The 23,710-nt window shown below is 37.4% G+C and overlaps 14 protein-coding genes across 14 annotated transcripts; 9 read left to right on the top strand and 5 right to left on the bottom strand.

Moving 5' to 3' along the window:
* Positions 1-77: 77 nt before the first annotated feature.
* Positions 78-710, top strand: SLX9 (Slx9p; the record flags this gene model as incomplete). Its single annotated transcript, NM_001181210.3, has 1 exon — positions 78-710. The coding sequence occupies one exon, from the start codon at positions 78-80 to the stop codon at positions 708-710; it is 633 nt and encodes a 210-aa protein (NP_011595.3).
* A 139-nt stretch (positions 711-849) lies between these two features.
* TWF1 (twinfilin TWF1) lies at positions 850-1,848 on the bottom strand (the record flags this gene model as incomplete). Its single annotated transcript, NM_001181209.3, has 1 exon — positions 850-1,848. One exon carries the CDS (start codon positions 1,846-1,848, stop codon positions 850-852), a length of 999 nt encoding a protein of 332 aa, NP_011594.3.
* Positions 1,849-2,025: 177 nt separating this feature from the next.
* On the bottom strand, positions 2,026-3,138 carry YGR079W (uncharacterized protein; the record flags this gene model as incomplete). The annotated part of the gene is made up of 1 exon (NM_001181208.1): positions 2,026-3,138. The coding sequence occupies one exon, from the start codon at positions 3,136-3,138 to the stop codon at positions 2,026-2,028; it is 1,113 nt and encodes a 370-aa protein (NP_011593.1).
* Positions 3,139-3,486: 348 nt separating this feature from the next.
* Positions 3,487-4,086, top strand: PAC10 (tubulin-binding prefolding complex subunit PAC10; the record flags this gene model as incomplete). Its single annotated transcript, NM_001181207.3, has 1 exon — positions 3,487-4,086. The coding sequence occupies one exon, from the start codon at positions 3,487-3,489 to the stop codon at positions 4,084-4,086; it is 600 nt and encodes a 199-aa protein (NP_011592.3).
* A 258-nt stretch (positions 4,087-4,344) lies between these two features.
* PEX8 (Pex8p) lies at positions 4,345-6,114 on the top strand (the record flags this gene model as incomplete). Its single annotated transcript, NM_001181206.1, has 1 exon — positions 4,345-6,114. The coding sequence occupies one exon, from the start codon at positions 4,345-4,347 to the stop codon at positions 6,112-6,114; it is 1,770 nt and encodes a 589-aa protein (NP_011591.1).
* A 166-nt stretch (positions 6,115-6,280) lies between these two features.
* On the top strand, positions 6,281-6,754 carry MRPL25 (mitochondrial 54S ribosomal protein YmL25; the record flags this gene model as incomplete). The annotated part of the gene is made up of 1 exon (NM_001181205.1): positions 6,281-6,754. One exon carries the CDS (start codon positions 6,281-6,283, stop codon positions 6,752-6,754), a length of 474 nt encoding a protein of 157 aa, NP_011590.1.
* A 228-nt stretch (positions 6,755-6,982) lies between these two features.
* PRP38 (U4/U6-U5 snRNP complex subunit PRP38) lies at positions 6,983-7,711 on the top strand (the record flags this gene model as incomplete). The annotated part of the gene is made up of 1 exon (NM_001181204.3): positions 6,983-7,711. One exon carries the CDS (start codon positions 6,983-6,985, stop codon positions 7,709-7,711), a length of 729 nt encoding a protein of 242 aa, NP_011589.3.
* On the bottom strand, positions 7,706-8,146 carry SMD1 (mRNA splicing protein SMD1; the record flags this gene model as incomplete). Its single annotated transcript, NM_001181203.3, has 1 exon — positions 7,706-8,146. One exon carries the CDS (start codon positions 8,144-8,146, stop codon positions 7,706-7,708), a length of 441 nt encoding a protein of 146 aa, NP_011588.3.
* A 244-nt stretch (positions 8,147-8,390) lies between these two features.
* On the bottom strand, positions 8,391-9,554 carry UPF3 (Upf3p; the record flags this gene model as incomplete). Its single annotated transcript, NM_001181201.1, has 1 exon — positions 8,391-9,554. One exon carries the CDS (start codon positions 9,552-9,554, stop codon positions 8,391-8,393), a length of 1,164 nt encoding a protein of 387 aa, NP_011586.1.
* A 240-nt stretch (positions 9,555-9,794) lies between these two features.
* ENV11 (Env11p) lies at positions 9,795-12,377 on the top strand (the record flags this gene model as incomplete). The annotated part of the gene is made up of 1 exon (NM_001181200.3): positions 9,795-12,377. One exon carries the CDS (start codon positions 9,795-9,797, stop codon positions 12,375-12,377), a length of 2,583 nt encoding a protein of 860 aa, NP_011585.3.
* Positions 12,378-12,584: 207 nt separating this feature from the next.
* On the bottom strand, positions 12,585-16,052 carry ROM1 (Rho family guanine nucleotide exchange factor ROM1; the record flags this gene model as incomplete). The annotated part of the gene is made up of 1 exon (NM_001181199.2): positions 12,585-16,052. The coding sequence occupies one exon, from the start codon at positions 16,050-16,052 to the stop codon at positions 12,585-12,587; it is 3,468 nt and encodes a 1,155-aa protein (NP_011584.2).
* A 721-nt stretch (positions 16,053-16,773) lies between these two features.
* Positions 16,774-18,534, top strand: ART5 (Art5p; the record flags this gene model as incomplete). Its single annotated transcript, NM_001181197.1, has 1 exon — positions 16,774-18,534. The coding sequence occupies one exon, from the start codon at positions 16,774-16,776 to the stop codon at positions 18,532-18,534; it is 1,761 nt and encodes a 586-aa protein (NP_011582.1).
* A 537-nt stretch (positions 18,535-19,071) lies between these two features.
* Positions 19,072-21,486, top strand: YGR067C (uncharacterized protein; the record flags this gene model as incomplete). The annotated part of the gene is made up of 1 exon (NM_001181196.4): positions 19,072-21,486. One exon carries the CDS (start codon positions 19,072-19,074, stop codon positions 21,484-21,486), a length of 2,415 nt encoding a protein of 804 aa, NP_011581.4.
* A 572-nt stretch (positions 21,487-22,058) lies between these two features.
* GID10 (Gid10p) lies at positions 22,059-22,937 on the top strand (the record flags this gene model as incomplete). Its single annotated transcript, NM_001181195.3, has 1 exon — positions 22,059-22,937. The coding sequence occupies one exon, from the start codon at positions 22,059-22,061 to the stop codon at positions 22,935-22,937; it is 879 nt and encodes a 292-aa protein (NP_011580.3).
* Positions 22,938-23,710: the final 773 nt, after the last annotated feature.

Raw genomic sequence — 23,710 nt, 5'->3', positions numbered from 1 at the left:
ACTCAAGCATTACAGACTCGATGAGCAGAGATAAGAGACAGGAAATCCATTGAATATAGAAGCATAGATAAGCGATAATGGTTGCTAAGAAGAGAAACACGCTTAGAAGCAAAGTAAGTGCAAGAAATAGTCAAAATTTTGGACCAGACGTAGCGAACAATGGCATTCTGGACGAGAGTTATGACATAGAATCTGATCCAAGGGCCTTTCTGCACCAACCTAAAGAAACTAAAAAGGAAAAGCTACTTAACAGACAGAATACTTTCTTATCTAACTTGAAGGGGAAATCCACACTTAACGATGGCATAGCTGCCAATTTTGATGGTATTTCTAAATCTTCCATTAGACGTAGGAAAAGAAAGCTAAGAGAAGAACTAAAACCAAGAATGCAAGATCTGCTCACTTCTTTGGAGCAAGAAAAGGATTTACGGGGCATTATTGAAAATAGTAGCAAAGACATGAATAACGATGATGACATCGACATGGATTCTAAAATAAGGTTTGTGGACACAAAGGAAATGAACTTGAAAAAGATAGAACCTGGTTCTGTTAGGATAAAAAAGAATCAGCCAAATATCAGGAACCAAAAGGGTGCAAAGGCATTGGCTGCTAACGAAACTGCAAGATTCAATCAGGTCCTAACCAATCAAGATTTCCAAAAAAATCCATTTGGCGCCTTAAGAGAGGTTATCAAGCTGCAAAAACAATGAACATTAAATAGCATAGCATAACAATTTTTGCCAGTGTAATATATATTCCAGCAAACCTAGAAAAACATTCAGTTTCATATTTAGAAGAATAAAAACGTATGTATTGTTGGTCACACATATATAGATGCCATTTCTATCTCTATGTTCTTCTTTTCCTCAATGGGCCCTTTGGTTTGTTGAATTTCAAATTGCTTTTGTTTGGGAGATCTGGATTGGATCCATGATCGAGGCTATCTTCTTTATTTGTTGCCATAAGTAAGGACTTGTCTAGTTCCACAAAATCGCCAATTTCTACCACTTTACTAAATGCGATTTTTTGATCATTTTTCAAGTAGTTGATAAATCCATTCTTGTTAGAAGCATATATCATTCTATCTTTGACTTTGCTGCCAGAGGGACAAGAGTAGATAAAGAAACTTGAATCACCCTGCCTGAAAATCGTGTAACTTGGCCCGGGCAAGTCAATGTACAGTTCATCTACGGAGGGACATGTATCAGATTGCACGATCTGGATGGTTTCGTTCGAGGGATCGATTTGAAATATGATTAAATTTTTACCCTCGCTATCCAGTATTTCATTGATAGGTTTCTCAGAATTGACCCTGAAAGTTAACGATAAAGGCGAAGCACTGTCCTGAGAAACCAACTTGACGGATGTGTTTTTCCTTAAAAGTGCCTGTTGCTTATTGATTTCGATTTGCATTTCTTCATCATGTGTCAAGGGCTTATTCTGGCCAGCAGGACGGGCACTATCAAAATTTTTCAAATCCACCAAGTCCTGTGCATCTGTGATCAATGGCTGTTCGGTGGATAAAGAGTTTGAACCTACCTGTCTTGCCAGAGTGTTCTTCGTCGAGGCATAAAGCATTCTTGATCTTACCGGAGAACCATCGGGGATGAATGACACAAAGAAGTACTTATCAAGCCCTTCCGGCTTATAGAAGATGTACAACGGTTCTCTTTCTTGTGATGCCAACTGTACCAGCTCCTCGAAGCTACGTGCGACTTGCGTTTGATGTACCGAGGTAGAATCAGGGGAAATTTTGGCTATAATGATGACGATGCCATCTGCTGAAAGATTTTCATTCAGAGAATGCAGCAAGGCTTGTTCTGCGACTATACCGGATTGAGTAGACATGTGATGTGTTGAGATACAGAGTTCCTTCTTATTCAATTGCCTATCAAATTAGCCAACTTGTCCAAATAGTAAAAGATATAGATCTTATAATGACATATTTTTCAAATCCTACAAAAACAAGTTACCCTAACACTGTATAAAAAGAATCTATTTATTGTACTGTTAATAGTACTGTTATTACAACATGAATTCACCGATACCAAAACCAGCTGATAACGTCTGGCAAACACCACTCTTTCTTCTTATGGCCCTCTTCAACAGCTTATCTCTTTTAGACAAGGGTTTCCACTTTTTAGAAATTGCAGAGGATGAGCGCAGGGAATTCTTCAAAAACTTCCTTTTTTTCAAGGTGAACTTGCCCTCATTGTCTCTGTAGCACAATAACTTGATATTGTAGTCCAAATTATCAAGAAGGGAGGAAGATGGTGATGAAGATGGGGAGGGTTCCATGGCTTCAGCACTGTTGATATCATCTTTGATGAAGTCCTCTATTCCCAATGTGTCGTTCGAACTCGTGGTGGCGTCGCCTGGATGCAGAGCCACGAGGGAGCATTTTCTTTGTCTTGTCTCCTGCAGGCAAATGGCCTCTTCTGCAGTGCCATTTACTTCCTTCCAGAAGTCCGTATTATTTGCGTCACTCTTGCTATTGTCGCCGAAAAAGAATGATTGCTGTATCTGTGGTAGAAAGATACTGCTCTCGCTGCTATCGTGGAAATTATTCTTGTTGTGATTTTCCTCCATGGGTAGTTCATTGTCCGCACTGTAACTAAATGTGCTGTTGGTGAAGGAAGGCTGGTGGCATGGGGAGAAGAGAGGATCAGGCTCAGAACTATAGCCGAGCGTACTTTCGAGGTCGTCATCATCGTCATCATCGTGTAAATCTCCGTTTTGGGTGCCATCGTCCTCGGTGGCGTTCTCAGATAGTGAACCGGCAGTATCTATCGAACGAGCAGTGGTGATGATGATTGGGGTGGCCTCGACTGCACTGGCTGTGGTGTTTTTACCATCTGCTGTCCCGCGAGTGTCCGCTTTCTTTGTGTGCGATCTGGACAAGGGAGTAATATCCTCCTTGGTGATGACCTTATTCGGTACCTGAAATGCCTTGCTGCTTTTATTCATTGCTACGTAAACTATGCTATATGATACAAGTGAACGCTCGTCGAGGGAATAACTGCTGCGTGTGCGTGAACGAGTAAATGAATGAATGAATGAGTTAACACATGAAAACGAAGATAATCGCAAAACGACAATGAACAAATAAACACATCCCTCATTTGCGGCACTGCTCATCTCATCTCATCCTTTATATTAGGAGGCAACGAGCTTTCTCGCTCACCAAAAAGAAACGTGCGAAAAAAACCGAAAAATAAAAAAAAAAAAAAAAAAAAAAAAGAAACGCGCTGCAGGAACGTGACTTCCAAAAAAGGAAGGTGCCGTTCCAATATGGAAACCGCAGGCACTCATGATTGTGCAGGACGGGTAACACATGATTTGTTTCGTTTCTTCGATCATTTTGCAGAACTGGTCAGAAAAGAAAGTGAAAAAATCTAGTTTAACACTATTGTAGAGGCTATAAATTGTAGACAACATTTACTGCAGAAAACTGTACGCACATATATAACAGATACTACGGTTATTATGGACACACTGTTCAACTCCACGGAAAAGAATGCCAGAGGCATACCGCAGGCTCCATTCATCGAAAATGTCAACGAAATAATTAAGGACCCAAGCGACTTCGAATTGTGCTTCAATAAGTTCCAAGAACGGCTTTCTAAGTACAAATTTATGCAGGAATCTAAATTGGCTACGATAAAGCAGCTGAAGACTAGAATCCCGGACTTGGAAAACACATTAAAAATATGCCAAAGTCTGCGCAATCACAGCGACGAGGGCGATGAGAGCGATGAACCTATCCTGTTGCACTACCAATTGAACGACACGCTCTACACAAAGGCTCAGGTTGATATACCGGAAGATCGGGCGGATTTGAAAGTTGGGTTGTGGCTTGGCGCAGACGTGATGCTGGAATATCCCATCGACGAGGCCATAGAGTTGTTAAAGAAGAAACTCGCGGATTCCGAACAGTCTTTAACGGTGTCCACCGAGGACGTAGAGTTTTTGAGGGAAAATATCACGACAATGGAGGTCAATTGCGCGCGATTGTATAACTGGGACGTTCAGAGAAGGCAAGACTTGAAGCAGGCTCAAGAAGGGACTAAAAACCTCAAGATATAATGTGTCTGTAAATTTAAATCCAAAGAAAAATAAAGGGCACTACATAGAACAACACAATCAACCTACATAGCTCTCTTTTTTTTTTTTTTTTTTTTTTTCTTTTTTGTTTTTTCTCAATTTTCTTCATTTTTTGCATTGTTACTACTCTCCCATTAAGGGAAATTCTACCAGGAAAACCGAAGAAGACAAATGCAAAAGGGAAATATGAATACGCATGTATGCGCGCAAAACCGCACTTACAGAGGGCATTAGGACATTATGTTTGATCATGACGTCGAATATCTGATCACTGCACTCTCTTCCGAAACGAGGATCCAGTATGATCAACGCCTGCTAGACGAAATCGCGGCCAATGTGGTATACTACGTCCCAAGAGTCAAATCCCCCGACACTTTGTATCGCTTGGTCGGAGCACTTTTCCGATCGCAGTTCATTGTCCAATTACCACCACTACGCCTTTTGCACATCGTCAAAGATGTTTTCCTTTGGAAACTGGAAGTTTCTGAGCCCACGCTCCCAATTTCGAAGTTTTACTTGGTTTGGAATGCTGTTTTCGAATCTCACCGAGCCACGTGGAACCTTTCACAGTTGATGGTTTTGGATGGTGTACTAGTCACATACCCGAGCTTCAAACAATTGAACAACGCCTATTTTATTGATGAATCCAGCAACAAAACTGCGCTTTATTACAGAAACTGGAAATTACAACTGTTTTCACCAATATGGGCGCAGCTATGGAATACTGCCATTGTCAGGGCTAATTTATCGATTCAGCATTGCCTTCTGATAGCATTAGCTTTACTTTTTAATCAGTCAAACCGAAGCGCCCTTTTGCATGGAGTTGACGTATCATGGAATTTGGTCACAGAGAAACTATTGGACCTTTTGGAAGAGTATGTACACGGCATTGTGCAGCCGATGGAAATTTTTTCGACTGATTCAGTCTTATCAACCAACTTGAATCATTTGGCCAGTTGCTTGACCAGTTCAATCACGAGGTCAAATGAGGCAACTTTGGTAAATTCAGTACGCAAACTAGAAAGGATATGTCGATACTTGTCCGATACTGTGGCTTCGTTGAAAGAACAACAACTAGATTTCAAGTTCCAAAATGTATTTATCCTGATAATCCTCGCGTTAAAAGAATTATCCGCCATGAATATGACAATACTGCCTAACCATAAAGACACTTTTTATTCTATGATCTGTTTAAGCCTTTTCCACGTCCACGTATTGACTCAAAAAATCGGGACAGTCGGTTTTCCCAGTTACGATTATGTTTACGATAATTTAGTAACGTATTTCATTGTCATGGATGACTTGTCTAAAATCACTACAGTTTTGGAACTAATGAAAAGAAACAACACCAAACAAGATCCAAATAAATTAGTGTTTTACATCAATTTTCTAAACAAAATTACTAATTACTATGGGTGTCGCATTCGTTTGCCGTTTATTACTGAGTTTATCGAACCTTTACTGCATTTCGATGTATTTTTTAGCGGGAAGACGGGCAATACCTTGGATATTGAAATCAAAGAATCTATACACACATTGACAATCACTGTACTGTCTATAGACTCCTCTTATTCCTCACAGGTTGCACAATGGCAAGTATCCCGCATACTCGTCTATTTAAAGATGTCGATGGACCAATTTATTGCAGGTAAATTGTCCGCAAATCAAATTTTACTTATATTCGGCCATCTATCCACACAACTTCCCTCACTACATAATTATAACAAGCATTTGCTTAGGGACTCTTTGCACGAGACGTATATCAGAATTGTTAATGTAAAAAACCCAGAAAAGAAGAATGTATTGATTGAATGTCTGATTGTACAAATAGCCTTTATCAACAATCCTCATCATTTGATCGGCTGGTTGAACATCTGTCTCCAGCTAATCAATACACATAACAAAAAGCTACTTCAACAATTGTGGGAAATGGTTTCGAGTCTAGAATCCTCCCTAGCCATCGACTGGTGGTACACAACGGTCTTATCAAGTCAATCTTCTAAATTATAGTATCATTAAGTACTTTATAGTAGCGCCTTTTTATATTCCTTTTTTCTCAAACAAAAAAAAAAAATGACTGGGATACAAGTGAAAGTGGAAGAGCAAGTGAAATACGAAATAAAGTGAACCATTTATACAGAATAGGAAAACCAACTAGTGCATTAAACTAAACTCCATGTCATACAAACAGTATTTTGATAGTTTGCCTTTGAAATTGAAGTCCTTTTTCCAAAGATACCCCCCTTCAATCAAGTATTCTCCAGTGTCTACATCTACTAAAGCCATTAATGCCAATCCTTTCCTGCCAAATAAACATCCGGTCACACAACGATTTCATGATCCGAAATATTCACTTAGAAGAATGAGTGACGTATATAAGTTGGCACTGCGTTATGGAGTAGAAGAGTTTTTACCACCGATCGAAAACACTAAGAAACTTTTCTTCGAGGAGAAATACAATAAAAAGACCCTCATGAAAGGTGTTCTCTTGCCCAAGGGTCATAAGCATGAATTGAAATTAAACGAAAAGCTAAAAAAACGTGAAGAAGCTTTAAAGAAGGTAGATGAGTTGATTGCTTCCAAGAAGGGTTCGAAGTATGCCAAGAGAGTAGAAAAAATGAAAAAAAACCAAAGTATAGGCTGGTTCTGAAGAATAAGAGAGAAGATAACTATAGTTTAGAATAGTAAACCCTATGTGTACTGTTTTATGTTTTTAATGTCTAATCATGTAAATAATTTTGTGATATCAATAACGAACGTTCTGAACAAGAATTATGATAAAAAAAAGTAAAATCTAAAGCCATTACAACGCTATATTTTCAGTGGCAGTAAAAACGCAAGAACAAAAACAAAACGTGGGTAAAGAACAAGGACTACAATGGCTGTCAATGAATTTCAAGTGGAGTCTAACATCTCTCCAAAACAACTGAATAACCAGTCAGTGTCACTTGTTATTCCTCGGTTGACAAGAGATAAAATTCATAATTCAATGTACTATAAAGTAAATCTAAGCAACGAATCTTTGAGAGGCAATACAATGGTAGAGCTTTTGAAAGTTATGATTGGCGCATTTGGTACCATAAAAGGTCAAAATGGTCATTTACACATGATGGTTCTCGGTGGCATTGAGTTTAAATGCATCTTAATGAAGTTAATCGAAATCAGACCGAATTTCCAGCAGTTGAACTTCTTATTGAATGTAAAAAATGAGAACGGTTTTGACTCGAAATATATTATTGCTTTGCTTCTGGTTTATGCGCGGTTACAGTATTATTATTTGAATGGCAATAACAAAAACGATGATGATGAAAATGATTTGATAAAGTTATTTAAAGTACAATTATACAAATATTCACAGCATTATTTCAAACTAAAAAGTTTCCCACTACAAGTAGACTGCTTTGCTCACTCCTATAACGAAGAACTTTGTATAATACACATTGATGAATTAGTCGATTGGTTGGCCACACAGGACCATATCTGGGGTATTCCATTAGGGAAATGTCAATGGAATAAAATATACAACTCTGATGAAGAGAGTAGTTCTAGCGAAAGCGAAAGTAATGGTGACAGTGAAGATGACAACGACACCAGCAGCGAATCATAGACCTCTTCTTGGCCTTTTATTCGCTGGTGCACCAAAATCGCGCCTTCTCTTTTTGCTGGGGTCATTTGCAATTTGACCCGATCTTCTTAGGGAATTAAGTTGCTTTTGGTCAACCAAAAGTGAATCCAGGTTCAAGGAATCAGGTAAGATTATCTGTCTTATGGTATTGCCTCTAATGTTTATGTATTGCAAACTTGCTATGTTGTCACTTGCAGTAGGTTGCTGTCCTCCAGTCAAGTACAGACTAGCCATCGCAATACCATTACTGTTCAATTTATTTAGTCGGGGTTGTGGTAGGGTCAACTTCACGTCAGTTAAGATAGCATTCATTTGTGGTGATACCGACTGCAGTGTACCCCAAACGGTGGTACCGTTTTTTAGTTCTATGGTAACCTGCTCATTGCGCAGCTTTTTTAAAAAGTTAACCAACTTCATAATCTTTTTCTCGACGATTTATAAACGATACTTGGAGTCATCTTTCTTCATGACAATTTCATTGTATATGAACATTTCATATATTTTATTATTTTAAATATTCATTGAAAAATCATTAAATACGAAACTCAGAATTTATAATGGGGAATACTTTATGTAATAATATAATCATAAAATATATAATTCTTATTATTTTATTATAAATGTATTCCATATATAATATATAAGAAGCCATGAGCTTTTACTACTTCTTGGTATCATCACGATGCAAAATTTTTACCCGTGGTACGAAAAGGTTTTCTTTAGGTTGGAACGACGGCTGGGTTTGAGCGGATGATGACTGAGGCTGAGAGGAGTTTGATATTTTTAACTTCTCTTGCAAAAGCATTTTCTTCTTCCTTTGTTTCAAAACCTCTTTACCCGCTTCCTCAATAATAACCACATTACTGTTCTTGGTCTTAGAAATGGTGCTTTTTTCACGATTTTCACGCTTCTTCTTGCCTCTGTTCCGTTTTTTCTTTGGTATCTTAGCGGATGCTTCCTCTTCTTTGAATTTCTTTTTGGCGTTTTTATTTTTCTTCTTTTTGTTCTTATTCTTGACCTTATCACCAGTTCCAACCAGCTCTGTTAACACCCTTTCTGTTCTTTCTGCTATTTTATTTTCTAACTCTATGCTTTTTGAGAATTCTTTTTCTAAAGATTTCAATACGCTAAAATCTTGGAATGAGTACTCGTCATTTTCATTCAGCTGTTTCATTGAATTCATAAATGTTTTAAAAATTTCGTCTTCTTCAATTGTTCCTACTAGCGCGGCATCCTTTTTTGATGTTTGAGTGAATTTCTTTACGTAGGGCGACAGTTTCATATCTGGAATTGTAATATTATCCTTATTATCAATGAATTTACAAGTTTTAATGAAATTTGCGCATTTTTCCAAGTCTGATAAGTTGTCGAACAAGAAATTGCACCGAGAATATGTCGAGTTTTTGAATACTTTACTAGAATAATGACCTTCAAAAAAACACCAGTCACTGTACTTGAGTTTACCCTGGATATCTTGCTTATCACCATCATCGTTATTATTATCTCGTAAGATGGCAAAAAATTCATCTGCAGTCAAATTTGGAGGTAGCAATCTAATAACAAGCTTAAATCCTTCATTCTCGGTTGATTTACCCAATCTAGCCTTTCTTTTATAGTTATAATACTCTCTGTTCCTTTTCTTGTTATTCCTTCTGCCTTTGCTATTGTTGTGGGTAGCATTAGTAGCATTATTAACCTTATTCTCATTCTTTTTAGGATCTACCGTCTCATTCTTACTTTTTCCTCTGTTCTTGTTATGATACCTATTTCCCCTGCCTTTCTTTTTCCCCTCACTATTCTTCAATTCCCCAGCCACATTGCTCATGATAGATTACTATATATTTCAGCAGAAATGTAAGTCCCTCAGTAGGTTTTCCTTTCCTCTTTGCTGATATATTCATGCAATAATCATCGACAATATTTTCTTTTGTATCTTACTTTTTAGGCGAAAAATTTTCAACTTTTGATCAGCAAACAATACACAAAATAAATAAAGGGATGATAAACCATAGAATAACAAAAGTCTTCCGAAATAGCATATGTACCAATCTACTCAATCATTAATATGAACACTGCATTGGATGATTTACATGGGGATTTGGTGACTTTAGAAGATAACGAAATCATCAATAATTCTGATCATTCATCTTCTCACTCTACTAGTCATGAGGAGGAAGACGAGGAAGAAGACGATACTGAGGATATAGAACTTATAGAAAAAGACGGCAATAAAATCCTATCAAGTAGAATTCATCCGGAAGACGAAATCATAAATGATGGGTTAAATATATGGATTCCGGTTCAAATGCTCAAGAAGAATATAGCAAAGTTCTGGTCCCATTTTCTAGCAATTGAAAAGAAATTAACGAAAGTTAAATGTAAACATTGTGGAGAGATACTAACAAGAAGCGATGCAAGTTTGACAAAAACCTTTAGATCTCACTTGAAAACAAAGCATAATATAAGTGCCAATAAAAACTTCTATTCCATGAATTTCACAGTAGGAGACTCCAATCTCAAAAACAATACTTCCAGCACAGAAATTACACGTAGACACGGCTATGATTCGTTAACCTTCAATTCCGACCAAAGTTTCAAATGCTTTGACATAGGAAAATTACAGAGCAGTAATTACCTTTCTATTTCCCAATTAGTAGCCATAGTCATAGCCTCAGAAAATTTACCGCTGAACTTCTTTGAGAATGTGTCCTTTAAATCTCTTTTATCAAAATTTCATAGGATCCCTCCTTTAACTACCAATATAATAGAGGAGTCAATTATAGGGTTGTCAAAATCAATTGATGAGTTGATCAGAAGGTCTATATCAAGGAATGATACACAATTACCCTTTACTATCCATTTATCCGATAGTAAGGAATCAAATCAACCTCTTTACTTGAAATATTCTAGGGAAATTCGGGCACAATTGTCTAACTTGGACTTATCCCATCTTATTTCTGTAAATTTTACAGAACTGGCTGGAAAAAGATCATTATTTTCTTTGCAACTGTTCGATAATACCAACAAAGTTTCGAAGGGTTTACCATTATCTATTTTTGTACGTAAAACAACGGATATAGATATTAGTGTCTGGCAGGAACAGCTCAACAATTTGTATTCGAAATACCCTGGCTTACAAAAATCGGTGATTTCTATAACTTTGCCTCAAAGCCATTATACAATGGTACTAGAGAATAGAAACAGTCATAATTTTACTTTCCATAGCGGGAGTGTGAGGGAGATAAAGTACCATACTTGCATAGTATCTGAATTACTTCATTGTTTTTTACAGCCGTTGTTTAATGTTCCTACTGAATCAATGCTGTCTTCCTTTTCTGTGGCCAAAGAAAATCATTCAGGAGGCTCTTTGTTAGACTCATTAATAGATTTTTCCCATATTGATTTATCATCTACTATTCTCGGCAAAATATGCTGTTTGATAGAAGAAGTTAACTTAAACGACTCCCTAAAATCGGATTTCCTATTATACTGCCAAAATTATACACAACCTAACTGCAATGAACTTACTTCAATCCTTTCCTGTAACTGCGATAGATTTTCAGCTTTGAAGAGTATCTTAGAAAAATTTGCAAACTTAGTTCCTTTCTTCAAGTCTATCAACTCTCATTTAGAAAATGAATCACTTAGTGAATCCGATTTTCGTCTAATAAACACGGTAGAAGAGACGTTAAGAACTTTCGAGCAATCAATTGAGTACTTTGCTTCTTCCGCTCCATTGAAATTTACCCATACCTTGGTTTTTATCATTAAGTTTGAGTTATATTTGACAGAGATTATACGAAGCTTCAAATTCACCAAATCTAAAAAGCCCTTTGAAAAAATCCTAGCAAGGCTTCTAAAAGTTAAAGACCTTTATTTACTTGATGATGTAAACTTGATTGGTGCTTTCCTGTATCCATCAATCTTCCAAAGTAAAAGCCTTCTAAATGAAATCTTTGGCACAACATCGGTAAATAAAATAGTTCATAACATGACCAAAATTGTTCTAAGGTATCTTAAAAACTTTATCAATATAACTAATTTTCGTTCCTCTAATAGTGGTGGGGAGAGCGGTCGGAATTCCGGTAATAATCTTCTTTCTGACTACGAGGCCATTTTTATGAAAGAATCACGGGACGTAGAGCTTTTATGTAACACCAAGTTAACCGCACCACTAACAGAAGATTCATTACTTGTCCAAATCATTCGGGATGATCTATTACGCTATGTCAACAGAATTGCGCATGAGCTGCCTAATGCATACCATGACTACTTAAATGATAATGATATTAGCTTCGATGGATCTCACTTTACAAAACATGAGTTATCTGAGGAAAACGACTCTAACTCGGGGGAATGGTGCCTAAATCCCATGGAAGAGACATTTGATATTCATATTCCTATCTCGGATTCAATTTGGAATAATTACATAAGCAGTAAAAACAAGATTGAAGTAATCGATATTTTACTTCAGTTGCTTTCAGTAAATTCGACATCTTCAATACGGTCAGAATTATCTTCTCTAACAGCTAATCAAGACTTCAGTACCAAGTTGAGTGAGGAAACAATTAAAATCAAACTTTTGAATTCACAGTTTAATCTCGAAAAAATTAATTTTCACTCTGGATCAATTTTCGATGCTTGCTAGTGACATAATATTCCAAAGGAAAGGACAATATACTTTCAAGACTTTATTTTCTAGGACAAAATTCTTGTCCATTGTATTATATTTTCTTAATGGCACCCATATATTTCAGGTAAACTACATATGGTTATACAAATAAAATAATATTACTTAAATTTAGATGTATAGGTTCAAGAAATAAGTTTTAAGGTATTAATATGGGCGGTCAACTCAAAAATTTAACAGTTCGATAATTTCAAATCCTTGAGGATCCTCATAACAATATAAGATCTTCTTGGCATATGATTTTAACATACGTATCTTGTTTCCAAGTACACAGCGGACAAGTTCTCCATTTTCTATATGTCTAATTTCAATAAAGTTACTATTAATTGCCACAATATAAGGGTAGGAACACGCGAACTGTTCTGGTTCCCCCTCCCAATGAAAACATCCCTTTGTCTCCTCCCTCTTCCCTTGCTTATTGAGAAAAAAGCAGAGTTCTGGAAAACATGCAAAAGTTGAATTTTTTATCGGAAACATGGAAACTACTTTGAACGTCTCTTTATACATGTTCGCTAAAACTTTGTTATCATGTAGATTTAAAAGCTCCCTCATTTTAAATCCATTTTTATCACACACTTCCGGTACGTTTAATATTTTGATATTTTTTTTACAACCAATGCAGATCTTATTCTCCAAAAAAGAAAAGGACAGAGGTTCAGAATCAACGCTAAAATCTACCAAGCCTGCCTTTAGGTTTTTTTTAAAATTACCGCTATTAAAATCAAATATCAAAGGATTAACAATCAATAATTGTACGGCGTGCAAAAAATGATGTGCAATCATAATGATTCTTTTACCATTACAGAAACCGTCTTTGAACATTGCAACATATTTAAATAACACTTTAGAATTTTTTCTGAAAAGAAAATCTGCATTTTCTGCATCGTCGATTACGTCTAAAGGACAGCCGTACAGTTTTTTGTCAATTAGAAGAATCATAACTTTATATTCTTCCAATACAGAGATCTGTGAAATTGATATTTTGTGCAGAAGGTGCACTGGTTTTTGATTGATCGATGTAGCATAATTAAGAACAAAGAGTCCCATATTTGTTGCAACCAATAAAATTTTACCAGCATGACAGATTAGGACATCGTTGACGCGATTAGTATTTATGTATGAGTGAAAGAATTGACCTACCATTTGCTTAAAAGTAATATGTTTAGTTTCATCAAGGAGCCTTTTTTGCTCTTGTTTCACCTTTTCTATTAATGTCTGTAATCCGGCCGGCTGCGGCGCGTACAAAGTAACTTGATATTGTTGTTTCGTACCGTAATAGGCGAATACAATAGCATTCTTGGGATTGCTCGTTTGATATTGGGGTAAGAGCACACCCGCTGAGCAATTTGGGTTTTCTGTCACATATCTTTTTATGGGTGGCATATCCTCAGCCGGACAAATAAACAGTAAAGGGAGTGGAATTGGTCTCTGAAATACAGTGTGTTGGTGCCACTTGTTTACAGCTTTTGATTTCAAGAATAATAGCATATTGTCGAGTAGGTAAAATTGAATGTCTCCTGAAAAGGACGCATCTGTTTTGTTCACGTCCTTCCTTGAGAGTAAACCTTCATGCTTGATTTTCCTTTTTTCGTTATTCAAACCCAGATTAACGTATTCATTTTTGAATAGAATTTTCTGCTTTAACACTTTAACGTCATAACGATCTTGTGCTGCACCGCTTGCTCTATCAATCCTTTTCATTAGATCCTTTAAAAGATCTTGGACTTTCATTAGCATTTGTAGATCATCTTTGTCTGTTACTGGGTCCGAGAAGTGTATTATTTCTCTTACCAACAGTGAATATCTACCAGGTCTTGAAACACCCTGAGATAGGAATGAATCGATCCCATGCCTCAGGGAAGAATTAGACACTTCATCGTCAAAACGAGCAAAATTGGGATTAACTGATCTTTGGGTTTCAATTAGATACTTTGCGTATGGTCTTGATGCTATGTATGACAGAAAAGGATCAAAGAAAGGAAGATACTGCAAAAATATATCTGCAATTCCAGGACAAATTGGGCTTAATGATTGCCTTTGTGCTAAAGCCTTCAAAAATTCTCTATTGACAGAATATATTTCATTGATATGTGCGAAAACGTGCTTTACAAAATTTATCCTTACATCAGATGGAATAATATTCGTTTCTAATAATTTCTTCATGAAAGTATCTCGGATGATTTCCAAAGATTTTACAAACTTCTTTTCTGTAGTAAACAACTCATATATTGCCTCCTGCCTTTTGATTTGTTGTTTGGATAATGATTCCCATACGCTCTTTGGTACAGAATTTGTCCAGGAAATTCGTTCATCATCCTCCTTATCGAGTGCTAACGAAATATTTCTCTTAAGACCACCACCTAATTTTAAATGTAAATTAGCCTGTTGTTGCAAACGATTGGGGCAAGAAATAGAGTAGCAAAGTTTTTCCAGAGAGCATGTAGAGGAATAACAATGTGTCAATGGGACAAAAACACCATATATTTCAGTTTTAGTACGGAGCGAATTAACTGAAGAAGATGATGAAGAAAATGTGTTGGCAATTGAAGTAGAACTCTGCGACTGATGTGCCATAAAAATTGATTCTGAAGATAACTCGTAAATCTCCAGTACAGAATCTCTTACGCCATGGTCATAAAGTACGTCATGGAACAATTTTTGAGCTTCCAGCGATTTTCCGATCAACATGCCCAAATTACGATCTAAGCTTCCTATGATCAAGCATAAAGTATCAATTGCTTGTTTTCCTGTAAAGGAATCTCTGTAAAGTAACCCCATCTTTTTATGCGTGCTCAATTTGATGGTCTGTTTGAATTTAATTGCTATTAGTGATAAAAGTGCAGGATAAACCAAAGGCGTGCCTTTGATCATGGATATTTCCGTCAGAGAGACAGGACTTGATTTGGACCTTGAATGATGACGTTGGTGTTGATTAGTATGGCGTCGATATTGACTAGAATGATTGGAAGAGTTTGATGAGCGTCTATTTTGGGTTTTCAGTGACTCTAATGCAAATAAAGAAGAGGTGCTAGAAGAACTATGTTTTCCATTGAATGAACTGTGTAACTCCATCGTGTGACCTGCACTTTTGGGAGTTGGAGGCGTAGATAGCTGGTTTGGATCCCCCATATGACTGCCACTGTTTTTGGAAAATGATAATAGTGAAGGAGATGAATGTTTTCTTACGTGAGGAAGCAAAACATTCGATCTTTTTTGAGAAGGTGATGAAGTGGTAGTGCAACTGTTACCTTTATCTTGTCTGGTCGAATCATTTATTGAAATTTTTTTATTAGTAGGTGAAATCTGATCGCCTGTGAAGGATTGTGGACTTGAATTAAGGTTTGTTGAAATATGTAGGACAGGAGATGCCTTTAATTGGTGGGAAGAACAGTCCGGTGCTATCCTATACCGTGCACCGGTGTCGTGCCCTAGTGTATAATCCTTCAATGAAGCCTTATTTTCATCTTCAGTACTATCTTCATCCTCATCGTTAGTGATAGAAATTTCATTGATGTTTGTCTGAACTTTGGAGCCGGAGAACAACTGAGTAGGGGTTGAAGTATCTGATTTTCTTTTCTTACCGAATATCTCATAAAAATATTTATTTCTTAGATCCAGTTCATTACTATTCATAACCTAACCAAATTCTTACCAACGACTTGGTTTTATTTATATCATTACTAAATCAACAAAATTTTTGCTTTAAAATTCAAACGTGGCGTTCTTTTTTTTGATTTAGTTTTATTTATTTACTTTTTCATTCAAGAGCAAAGAAAAGTTTAAAATTAACGATTCTCCCTTGGGCCCCTTATGATATGTCTAAATATTGCCGTTTTAGGGCAAAAAAGATGAAGTGCGTTTACTTTCGTATAGAGTTTGTAGATATGACATTGGCAACAAAAAATCATGGGAAATTTAAGAAACATACAAACGTATGCGTGAAAAAAAAATCGACACTAGACGCACTAGGTGGTGCTTAATTGGAGTACTGGAGCGCTCCTTTAGATACAAGATGACAATTTATTGAAGATCGAGTAGGGGACGGATTACTCCCACATTAAACAGCAGGTCTTTCTTATTATAAGGAATACAAAAACAATTGAAGTAAAATGTTAGATCTAAAAATGTTTCTTTGTCTTGCTTTGTATGTATGTAATAATATACTCCTGAATACTTCACTTCGTCTTTTACAATTCTAAAAAGGCAGTTTCTTCGAAAACTGAAAAAAAAAAAAAAAAAAAAAAAAAAAAAAGAAATAGAAGGAAAATGAAACAGATGATTAGGATGAGTATAAGATGGCAAAAGTAAAAAATATCTTGTACAGCTCTCGGCGAGAATAGGGTGAAGCAAGACCATGTTTTCACTTAGTTCGCTATCTAGCAGCGGTGGGCATTCAGAGCAGAAGGAAAGAGAGAGAATAAGTTATTTTGATATTAGAATAAACTCCCCGTACAAGGACATAATTTTGATCCAAGGGTCACCGTTGGAACTGTCGTCTATACCTTTATCAGGAAACTTAGTGATTTCAGTGAAAAATGAGATCGTAGTGAAGAAAATTTCGCTGAGATTGGTAGGAAGATTCAAATTGGAGTTTTTGCAAGTTGGCCGATATAAGAAGAATAGCAGTAGTTTGGCAAGTCTAGTTAAGGAAAAGCGTAAGATTTTCGAATGCTATTGGGACAACTTATTGGTTTCTTCAAAAGGGGATGTTTTAGTCGGTGGGGAAAATGCGGAAAATCAACATAACAGTAGTAGCGGTCGCAGTACAAGCAACCAAGATATGGACACCAGCGGCAACGCAATATTTCTAAGCAAGAGATCACTTTCGAGCCCTGTTTTCAACAAAATAATTCGAAGAAAGACCCATTCTTCCCACAGAAAAATACTAGAGCTACCAGAAAATGGTGTTACAGGAACCCCTTTCGAGGGTTTAAGAGAAAACGCCCGTAGTAGAAGCAGTAGTAGTAACACCCTCAATAACAATAGCCATAGTTATAGTAACAGAGACGGGTCTGGAAGTTCGTACTTATTCCTAATGAAAAGAGGCAACTACGAACTACCCTTCAATACAATGCTCCCCCCAGAAGTGTGCGAAACAATCGAGGGACTACAAAGTGGTAGCATACTGTATTCCTTTGAAGCCATTATAGATGGACGTCAGTTATGGGATACTGATCTGAGCGTTCATACTTCTCCTCACGGTCCAATCGGTAGCACAAGTACGAGCGGCAATGGTATGAGAACGAAGAATAAAATTATCATCAAAAAGTTCAAGTATCTCAGAATCCTTCGTACATTATCGATGGACAATCTTGCCATGCAAGAAGAAATTAGCGTGGGTAATACTTGGCGTGACAAGTTGCAATACGAAACGTCCATCCCGAGTAGGGCTGTTCCTATTGGTAGCACAACCCCCGTGAAGATTAAGATTTTCCCCTTCGAAAAGAACATTCGTTTGGATAGGATAGAAATGGCGCTAATCCAATATTACGCAATGAAGGACAGCAGCGCACAAATTTATGATGATGAAATAGCCGTCATGAAAATTACTCATCTAGCGGACTTCGGCCCGCTGACGGACAAACTTGACGTCGATTGTCCCTTTACAATTCCAGATAACCTCAAACAAATAACTCAAGACTGCTGTCTGCAAGACAACCTAATCCGTGTCATGCACAAATTGCAGGTACGTATTCTTTTACAACGTCAAGTGGATGGCGAATACAAGAACCTGGAGATCAAGGCGCAATTACCTATGTTATTATTTATTTCGCCGCATCTGCCTATGAAAGGCCGTCTAGTGTTGTTTGATAAACACGATGGCAAGATCCACTTCCGCCCTGGCGAATTAGTACCCCTTTTTTTAACCACTTACCCCGCGCAGGGTCTGACTCCAGGCGTTGAACTGAACTCCACTACAACGGCGCACCTCGCGCTGCCACAACCGCCACCGAATTATCACGAGAGCACCAACGATCATCTCATGCCGGCGCTACAGCCGCTCGGCGCCGATTCGGTGGTACTGACAGTGCCGTCATACGAGCAGGCGCAGGCGCAGGCATCGGCATCGTCTTACGTGACAGGGTCCGTACCCGCTTACTGCGACGATGACTGATCCCCGCTCTCGGCGCCCCGAGTCGGCTACCCCGCGTTGGCAATCCCCTCCGATCGTCCGCGGCAAAATGGTCGTCAATCGGACAAAGGGGGATGATGGGATCTGGTAATAGAAGAAAATATGGACTAAAGGTAGCCGCTAAAGCGATCCAGGCATGTGTTGCCAATGATGTAAGTCAAGCGAAGGAAATGGTTCAGTAATATGATAGACAGACTGCACTTCAAGGGTGCGCCCCCTCCCCCGCGCATATGCTTACAACGCAAAATAATTGACGTTTAATGTGGATACTTATCGTAATCGCTGCATTATAGATTTCGAGTCATGTTCACTTAACCCCACATATTTATATAGAACGCATCTTCAAAGTACTTATAAAGTTTAGTTTTACATTTTTCTGCTTTCTATTTCTTCTTTTTCGGTTCTTCTTCATGCCAGTTGGCATGGCTTAAGAGCTTTACTTGTCGCTTTTATTTAAAACCTTCTCTCGGGAGAAGACAATTGTTGATATACAGTAATTGTATTTGCATTATCACTGCTATGGCTGCGGGTCAAAAAAAATATATATGTTCCTTTTGTTTGAAGCCTTTCTCGAGATCCGAGCACAAGATAAGGCATGAAAGGTCTCATGCGGGCGTGAAGCCTTTCCAGTGCCAAGTCTGTAAACACTCTTTTGTTAGACGCGATCTCTTACAGCGACACATCAGGACTGTCCACAGAACCTTCCTCTTATCCAGTTACGCGTCAATGACAGGCGATAAGGCTGATATCCCTGTATCACTTGGCGTTGGTGACGTTGATTCGACTTCACCCAGAGATATCAAAATGGAAACACTCGTTAATTCGATGATTAAGGTCAACAGCGGCCTTATCAATATTCACTATCATAGTAGTAATGTTGAAAAAATGGATAAGCAGCAACGTTGTGTGATTGGGAAGGAGTCCTCTAGTTTAAAGAAAGGGAAAAGCCGCTTTAAGCAGGTTAAAAGCCGGTTGGAGTCCTCCATCAGTGTAAAAATTTTGCAAGAATATTCATTAGATTTTATTAGCTCAAGAGATATTCTAACTTTCTTCAGAATGGGTGTAAGCCACTTGGTAGAAAATAAGATCTTCCAAAATTTCTTTCCAGACCTGTTCTCATCACTACAAAATGACGAGCTGGTGGAAAGTTTTTGGATTAACAAGCCTTTTGGTCTCATAATAGCTTGTCTGGGTATGTCCATTTCGTTAAATCAAGATTCTCAAAAACTATGGTTTATCTGTTGTACGAATTTGTATGCTAGCTCATCTAAACATGACAATGACTTTGACACTGAGGACATTTTGTCACAGACAGAGCAACATGATGTTTTTGCCTTGATTCTATTTTATTCTCTTCTAGTAATGTTGGAGAATAACATTCCTGTTTCTAATTCCATTAAAAAGTTCGATGTGTTTTCAATGCTTCAAGATATTCTGAAGCCATTCACCGTGGCATCCTCCAGTTACCATTATTTGAATAGTAAGGAAAATGCATGGTTCATATTCGATCTATGGGTCAATATCTTGCGCGATTCAAACAACTTCAACAACGATTCTTTACTAATATTTGGTTGGTTCGTCAATCAAGAGTTTATTTCGTCTAATCCACTTAAGGACTTCATATACAAGGGACCGTCAATGTCCACTACTGACTTAACTTTAAAGCATATCAATATTTTGGCAGATTCCGCGTACGTGTATTTTATAATAAAGAAGACTTATCCGCAAGAGCTGCCATCTGATTTTAGAGTGCATGATTTGCTGGTTTACTTGAATGAATGTTTCGTAATGCAGCAGCCGATCAAACCTGAAACTAGTGCAAACCCCTCTTTATTTGCGAACGTTATGAACGCCAGGATTACGGACTGCAAATCGAAAAGTAACTGGTTATTGTGGGAAACGATTTGGTTCGAATTCATCAACAACTTGACTTTGAGAAATGGGACCACAAGGAACATATGGTTCATTGATAACTTTCCACAGGTATCGACCTCGTGCTTACTTCATCATTCTTCCTCATTTGTTGATGAAACCTTGATCACCACGAACTTATCAATCATATCAATGCTTCTTAATTTGAAGTCTTTCACGCTGGCATCTTTAAACCCAAGGAATATTCAGTTAATTACCGACATTGTCAGCTTCCAACTAAAATTGTTTTCATCGGAGTTAATTGCAAGCTCGGATGTTTCACCATCACAAGTATCTCAATTACTAGTAAACCCCAATGTTCACCTAATGTTATATTTCTGGTTCGATACCATTTATGTACAACGTCAGAGCTACCTTTCATCAACAGAGAAAGAGGAATTTGAGAAGGTTGAAGTGTTTGTGAATGACTACATTATAACACACCAAAAGAACTTGGTGACAGACTTACACTCCATTTTGTTCGATTTTTGGTCAGATTCCTTCATTGCTTACCATATACTACTGCATGCTATTGTATCTTCATTAAGAGATAATATTCTTTACCCATACTTAATCTACTCCCCTCACCTGAATGACCAGACGAAAGCATTGTTGACTGATATCTCTAATTGGTCTTGTTTTGCTCTTCAACAGCCGTTTCGCAAGACTTCAAGAGGTTCTTTATCTGGTGCTTCTGATATGAAATCGTTTTCAGTAGCATCATGTTTGCCACTCTCTCCTAATTTCCTAAAGAGAGATTCAAACTGTAATAAGATTCTCCTGCCCCCATTAGATATAAAAGCCATTGAACCTATCTCAACGAGTAATTACACCTACGTGAACTCGGCCCCTAAGCAACAAGAGAAGGAACAACCATTGTTAAGGGCAACAGGAAACAATATCAATTTAGTCCAAACAATAGTGGTCCCACCCCAGGTAAACATGGAATCACAAGAATTCTCAGCTTCTTCAACTGACAATAAACAAAGTAAAAACATTGAAATTTTTAGCCAAATAAAATAATGGCCAAAGAAATGTTGTTAACAACACTAATAACATTAAAGTTTAATACAACCACAAACGATATACATAAATCTACATAATAATTTTAATACTTCCCACAAGTTTGCCTAAAAGTAAATACCATTTTTTGTGTGCTTATTCCGCTGCGATGGTTACTACTACATGTAAGAGGTGCTCAGTAAAAGGAAGTACAAAACGTCTTTCGCGTTTACCTGTGCTCCATGCGCCTTAATCAATACTCTCAAGGCCTTCTTAACCTTGGCGTTTTCTTAAGTGTTCTGTTCACATTCGATAACAAAATTTAGAATGTCTTTTCACCCCTCTTTTTTCTGGTAATGGTTCGAATGTATGCGGTACCTTTTTTTAACAATAGTCTTCAGGGCACCCTTAAAAATGCTTCGATGAACCATTACAGAAAAAGAAAGTAGGGAAAAATGATGTAATTGTATATGTTGTTTAGTTTAATATTTGATAAAAACATATAAAAAGGGCAATCATGATGGCCATCGACGAGTTATCTTTATCCTTTCGTATTGTGTTATGAGACTTTTCATTTAAAATATACTGTAGGTATGACATCACTGAATATCATGGGAAGAAAGTTTATTCTAGAAAGGGCCAAAAGAAATGACAACATTGAAGAAATATATACTTCGGCCTATGTCTCTCTACCCTCCTCAACTGATACACGTTTGCCTCACTTCAAAGCAAAAGAAGAGGACTGTGATGTTTACGAGGAAGGGACCAATTTAGTGGGTAAGAATGCTAAATATACCTACAGATCCCTTGGTAGACATTTAGATTTTTTGAGGCCAGGATTGAGATTTGGCGGTTCGCAATCGTCAAAGTACACGTATTATACGGTGGAAGTGAAGATTGATACCGTAAACTTGCCACTTTACAAGGATTCGCGTTCTTTGGACCCGCATGTCACAGGTACTTTCACTATTAAAAATTTAACACCAGTCCTAGATAAAGTTGTTACCCTTTTTGAAGGGTATGTCATCAATTATAACCAATTCCCGTTATGTTCACTGCATTGGCCCGCTGAGGAGACGCTCGACCCTTATATGGCTCAGAGAGAAAGTGATTGCTCTCATTGGAAGAGGTTTGGTCATTTTGGTTCTGATAACTGGTCGTTAACGGAAAGAAATTTTGGTCAGTATAATCATGAAAGTGCAGAATTTATGAATCAACGATATATTTATCTTAAATGGAAGGAAAGGTTCCTACTTGATGATGAGGAACAAGAAAATCTGATGTTGGACGATAATCATCATCTGGAAGGCGCGTCATTTGAGGGATTTTACTATGTGTGTTTAGACCAGCTAACAGGTTCAGTGGAAGGCTACTACTATCATCCCGCTTGTGAATTGTTTCAAAAACTCGAACTCGTTCCAACCAACTGCGACGCATTGAACACCTACTCAAGTGGATTTGAAATTGCCTAAAGACCCTTATAGAATTACCAATGTATGTTTGTTTACTCGTCAACCATGTCTCTTTTAAAAGCACATTGTTCTTGATATTACATCAATAAGTAAACTAGTAACCCTTTACATATATCCACGTCATGTATGCCCTTTTTGTAGTTCGAAATAAAAACATTTCTATCATTAGTGCCGGTTAATAATTAGTTGGCGATATCCTTGCAATAAAATAAAAATACTTGAATTGATGATTCGTTTACAGAGGCTCAAGAACACTCAGGAAAACATTATTGCTTTAAATTGACATAGTGTTCTTATGGTAGAAGCTTTCTTAATCACCAGCAAAAAATATTTGGTAAGTAAAACGTTAGCGAGGATATGCTGCAACCATCATTGCTGAACAAGTTATTGGCAACCTACTTATGCGGAGGACTAATGATTACTCAACGTTCTTCTTGAGACGAATGATTACAACCTTACAACCAAGATATAAAAACTTTAGTTTAAGCCCAACTTTATTACAATATCCTTAGACGGCAGCTGGCTCGTGGGATTTTTTCAAGTGTTAGTCCGGTTCTGCAACTACTGCTGAATTCGGCTGCATTGAAAAGCTCAAATTAAAATCATCGTCAATTATTCTCATTACTTCAATCTTTGCTAGTACGCCTTTCACATGGCCTGTCGATCCTATGCTCCTACAACTAAAATGTCCTTTACTAACATGATTGCCTCCATTGCTACAATTGCGTCAGCTAAGATACTGCCGTAGTCTACTAGAAAATCATCATTAGTTC

The sequence above is a fragment of the Saccharomyces cerevisiae genome, chromosome VII, assembly GCF_000146045.2.
Source record: "Saccharomyces cerevisiae S288C chromosome VII, complete sequence".
NCBI lineage: Eukaryota > Fungi > Ascomycota > Saccharomycetes > Saccharomycetales > Saccharomycetaceae > Saccharomyces > Saccharomyces cerevisiae.
This window is presented reverse-complemented; position numbering and strand designations above follow the sequence as displayed.